Source organism: Cebus imitator, unplaced genomic scaffold (assembly GCF_001604975.1).
Source record: "Cebus imitator isolate Cc_AM_T3 unplaced genomic scaffold, Cebus_imitator-1.0 Scaffold54, whole genome shotgun sequence".
In the NCBI taxonomy this organism is placed as follows: Eukaryota; Metazoa; Chordata; class Mammalia; order Primates; family Cebidae; genus Cebus; species Cebus imitator.
In genome coordinates, this window is record NW_016107369.1 from 1769434 (window position 1) to 1774801 (window position 5368).

The following is a 5368-nucleotide window of genomic DNA, read 5'->3' on the forward strand; positions in this document are numbered from 1 at the left end:
GCCTGAACCCGGGAGACGGAGGTTGCGGTGAGCCGAGATTGCGCCAGGGCACGCCAGCCTGGGTAACAAGAGCGAAACTCGGTCGCAAAAAAAAAAAAAAAAAAAAAAAAAAAAATTAGCTGGGCATGGTGGTGAGTGCCTGTAATCCCAGCTCTTCCAGAGGCTGAGGCAGGAGAACCTGGGAGGCAGAGGTTGCAGTGAGTTGAGATCGTGCTATTGTACTCTAGCCTGGGCAACAGAGTGAGGCTACATCTCAAGAAAAAAAAAAAAAAGGAGAAAAAGAAAAACCAAAAAAGGCCATACCTCTTCCCTCAAGTAATTTAGTTTGATCTTTCAAGCTATGTGAAGCAGCTTCCCACTATGGTTCAATGCAAGGTAATTCCTCTTCCTCTTCAGGGGCAGTTATTTCTGGAGCATAATCCTGTAATCCTGCTGCTTTGACAAATTCAGATAAAGTCAAAGAATCAGATTTTATCCCAGTATGACCTTTTTGCTCTAAATACAAGCCAATAATATCCCTATAGGGAAGGCTGATGGACCGTTTGAATAATGGCTCTTCAATTTTCAGGAGCTCCCGCGTATGCTGAGAAATTGCCTGAAATGCAAGGATAATTTTTTAATCAGACTAACCTGAAAACACAACAAGATCAAAGAAGGTTTATTTAGTTTTCTAAGCCTCTTGAATGTTAACTCCTTATTTCTAAGGGGAAATAAAATAATGAAAGAAATGCATAGGCTTACTAGCCTAGCCTTACCAAAACCAAGTTCTTAAATGTCATGTGATTTATTGTCCTTTTTAAAGTACCATTTAAGATTTCTAGGCCGTTGCATCAGATGGCCACAGATAGGTTCATTTCTTTCTTTCTGCTGAGCAATTTGACCAAGAATAAGAGCAGATAATACGTTCAGATTAGGAGCCATGACTATCTCTGGGAAGGTTATTAAATAACTTGTCTATAAGGCGCTCAGTTAACGTGCAGTTAAGAAAAAAAATTATAGGCCAGGTGCAGTGGCTCACACCTGTAATCCCAGCACTTTGGGAGGCCAAAGCAGGTGGATCATTGAAGTCAGGAGTTCGAGACCAGCCTGGCCAATATGGTGATACCCCCGTCTCTACTAAAATTAGCCTGGCATGGTGGCGCACACCTAGTCCCACCTTGGGAGGCTGAGGCAGGAGTATCACTTGAACCCAGGAGGTAGAGGTTGCAGTGAGCCAAGATCACGCCACTGCACTCTAGCCTGAGCGACAGTGTCTCCATCTCAAAACAACAACAAAAAATTAGAGTAGATCAGGCTGGGTGAGGTGGGTTGTGCCTGTAATCCCAGCACTTTGGAAGGCTGAGGCGGGCAGATCATGAGGTCAGGAGTTTGAGACCAGCCTGGCCAACATAGTAAAACCCTGTCTCTATTAAAAAAAAAAAATTATAACTCAGGGCTGGGCATGGTGGCTCACGCCTGTAATCTCAGCACTTTGGGAGGCTGAGGTGGGTGGATTACCTGAGGTCAGGAGTTCGAGACCGGCCTGGCCAACGCAGTGAAACTCCATCTCTACTAACAATATAAAAATTAGCCAGGAGTGGTGGCAGGCGCCTGTGATCCCAGCTACCCAGAAGGCTGAGGCAGAAGAATCACTTGAACCTGGGAGGCAGAGGATGCAATGAGCCAAGGTTTCGCCATTGTACTCCAGCCTGGGCAACAAGAGTGAAACTCCATCTCAAAAAAAAAAATTGGCCGGGCGCGGTGGCTCAAGCCTGTAATCCCAGCACTTTGGGAGGCCAAGGTGGGTGGATCACGAGGTCAGGAGATTGAGACCATCCTGGCTAACATGATGAAATGCTGTCTCTACTAAAAATACCAAAAATTACCCGGATGTGGTGACACATGCCTGTAGTCCCAGCTACTTGGGAGGCTGAAGTAGGAGGATCCCTTGAGCTTAGGAGTTTGAGGCTGCAATGAGAAGCCATGATTATGCCACTGTACTCCAGCCTGGTTGACAGAGCAAATCCCTGTCTCCAAAAACAAACAAACAAACGAAACACATGAGCAGGTGGCGTCTAAGAGTTCTTGTTTGTGATGCATGCTTCTACGTGTGTACCTTGTTTGGTATGCACCTCACCCTGAATTCTCCTTTAGTACATGTGCTGCCAAGGCAAGCACCCTGATTCTCCTTTCCAATGCCCTGAATAGAAAACGTTATTTCATACATTCCCTGAAGTTCAGAGATGGTGTTCCCAGGAGGTACACTGCAGTCATGTACACATTCACCATTAACAAAAAGAGCTATGTGCCTATTGTGGGCTGAGAGGATTCACTACTGTTTTGTACAATACTGTAATGCAGAAATTAAGTGTTCCCTACACATTCACGTGTATTTATTTATTTATTGAGACAGGTAGCGTCTTGCTCTGTCACGCAGGCTGGAGTGCAGTGGTGTGATCATAGCGCTCTCTGTAGCCTTGAACTCCTAGGCTCAAGCCATTCTCCTGCCTCAGCCTCCCAAGCAGCTAGGACTACAGGTGCATGACACCATACCCAGCTAATTTTTTTTTTTTTTTTGGTAGAGATGGGGTTTTGCCATGTTGCCCAGTTGGTCTCAAACTCTTGGATTCAAGTGATTCTCCTACCTCATACTCGAAAGTGTTAAGATTACAAGTGTGAACCAGCTGCTCAGGCACACTCATGTGTTTTGGGGGCTTTTGTTTGTTTTTGAAAGGGAGTATGTATATATATATATAATCTACTCATACTCCCTTTTTTGGGCTATAATAGCAAATAATACTTTTTTTTTCCTTTTTTTGTTTTTTCTTTTAACTCTTTTATTTTATTTTGGAAGACATTCTGAGAGAACTGTTTTTTTTTAATGACTCTTGGTGCTTAGAGAGAAAAGAGGGGTTCTTAATAAAAATAAAAATTTCATAAAAAAGAAATTAAAAGTGTTAGAAAGCTATTCATTGCACTTAGCACTGAAATCAATAAATACAATCTGACCATCCCTCCACCTATTCAGTGTTTTGTTTTGTTTTGTTTTGTTTTTACAGAGTGGATTAATTTGTTTTTTTGTTTGTTTGTTTTGTTTTGTTTTGTTTTTTTTGTTTGTTTTTGTTTTTTTGTTTTTGAGACGGAGTTTCGCTCTTGTTACCCAGGCTGGAGTGCAATGGCGCGATCTCGGCTCACCGCAACCTCCGCCTCCTGGGTTCAGGCAATTCTCCTGCCTCAGCCTCCTGAGTAGCTGGGACTACAGGCACGCGCCACCATGCCCAGCTAATTTTTTGTATTTTTAGTAGAGACGGGGTTTCACCATGTTGACCAGGATGGTCTTGATCTCTTGACCTCGTGATCCACCCGCCTCGGCCTCCCAAAGTGCTGGGATTACAGGCTTGAGCCACCGCGCCCGGCCTATTCAGTGGTTTTTAAAAATGTGTCTGAAGTTCATAATAAAACAAGAAGTTCCTCTGACAAGTGACAGACTGAACTAAAGCTGCAAGTTCTTCCTTCAGTTATTATTTTTTGAGACAGGGTCTCGCTCTCTCACTCAGGCCGGAGTGCAATGGCACGATCCTAGCTCACTGCAGCCTTGACCTCCTGGGCTCAAGTGATCCTCCCACCTCAGCCTGCTGAGTAGCTGGGACTACAAGCATGTGTCACCACGCCTGGCTAACTTAAACAATTTTTTTTTTTTAGATAGAGTTTCACTCTTCTCATCCAGGCTGGAGTGCAATGTCGCAATCTTGGCTCACTGCAACCCCTACGTCCTGGGTTCAAGGATTCTCCTGTCTCAGCCTCCCTAGTAGCTGGGATTACAGGTGCCTGACACTACACCAGGCTAATTTTTTGTATTTTTAGTAGAGACGGGGTTTCATCGTGTTGGGCAGGCTGGTCTCAAACTCCTGACCTCAGGTGATCAGCCCGCCTTGGCCTCCCAAAGTGCTGGGATTACAGGTGTGCACCACACCTGGCCTAAAATATTTTTTATAGAGCTGGGGTCTCACTATATTGCCCAGGCTGGTCTCGAATTCCTGGGCTCAAGCAATCCTTCTACTTAAGCCCCCCAAAGTGCTGGGATAACAGGTGTGAGCTACTGTGCTCATCCTCTTTAGTTCTGATGAACAAACAAGCAATAGACTTTATTTTTGCCTGACTTAGAGCAACTTGCTAGTAAATTACTTGAGTTAGTAAAAATTATTGGAAATAGGTATTTGTGAGGATTATTCACTTTCTAAGGATTCTTAATTCTACATTCTAAGGTGGTAGCTTATACTCAGTGCTTGGTGTCACTGCAGAACACCTACTTCACATGGCCTCAACCAGTTACTTGAAATGCCTTTAGTTTTCAAGAAGATCATTATTACTATATTATCACTGTAATTGTATTGATCATTGTTTTCAAAGGCTGCTAGTTCTTTTGTGAACTACTGATGGTTTTGCTTCATTACCAATTTATTGTGTATTGTTTGTTACCTCATAGTATGTAATGATGCATATTTTGTAACTGGAACCTATAATTTATATGATCTAAACCTAAGGACAAAGTCATAATTGTTGTGGTTAAAATATGAACCATCTATGGTACTACTACTATTATTATTATTATTTCAGAGATGAGGTCTCCCTCTGTTGCCCAGGCTAGAGTGCAGTGACATGACCATAGCTCCCTGCAGCCTCAAACTCCTGAGCTCAGGCCTTCCTCCCACCTCAGTCTCTGGAATAGCTGAGATTATAGGTCTGAGCCACTGCAGCCAGCCTATACCAGCATTATTAAAGCACATCTATAGTCTCCTTAAAATCTCCTTGTTGGTTCATCTAACAACATGGATTAATCTTAAATGCATTTTGCTAAGGGAAGGAAGCCAGACCCAAAGAATATGTATTATTTTATTCCACTTATGTGATATCACAGATTAGGGATTAGGGTAAAGGGATGGGCTGAATACGAGGGAAATTCTAGAGTGACAGAATTGTTCTGTGTGGTTCTCTGGTGTTGGATACATGACGGCATGCATTTGTCAAAACCCACAGAACTATACACAACAAAGAATGGTTTTACTGCATGCAAACTTTTAAAAAGCCAGGAAGAGAGGCTGGGCGCAGTGGCTCATGCCTGTAATCCCAGCACTTTGGGAAGTTAAGGTGGGTGGATTGCTTGAGCTCAGGAGTTAAAGACCTGCCTAGTCTTTCACATGGTGAAATCCCGACTCGACCCTGCTAAAAAAGTACAAAACATTAGACGGATGTAGTGGCATGTGGCTGTAATCCCAGCTTCCTGGGAGGCTGAAGTGGGAGGACTGTTTGAGCTTGGAAGGCAGAGGCTGCACTGAGCTGAGATTGCACCACTGCACTCCAGCCTGGGTTACAAGACCTTGCCTCAAAA

At 43.7% G+C, this 5368-nt stretch overlaps 1 protein-coding gene across 1 annotated transcript in view; it reads right to left on the reverse strand.

Moving 5' to 3' along the window:
• Positions 1-306: 306 nt before the first annotated feature.
• Positions 307-5368, reverse strand: part of SAMD15 (sterile alpha motif domain containing 15) — a 15594-nt gene continuing 10532 nt past the window's right edge. The window contains exon 3 of the mRNA XM_017528540.2: positions 307-595. Within this exon, the coding sequence (XP_017384029.1) occupies positions 359-595 (237 nt within the window). The 3' untranslated portion in view covers positions 307-358. The remainder of the gene's footprint in view (positions 596-5368) is intronic.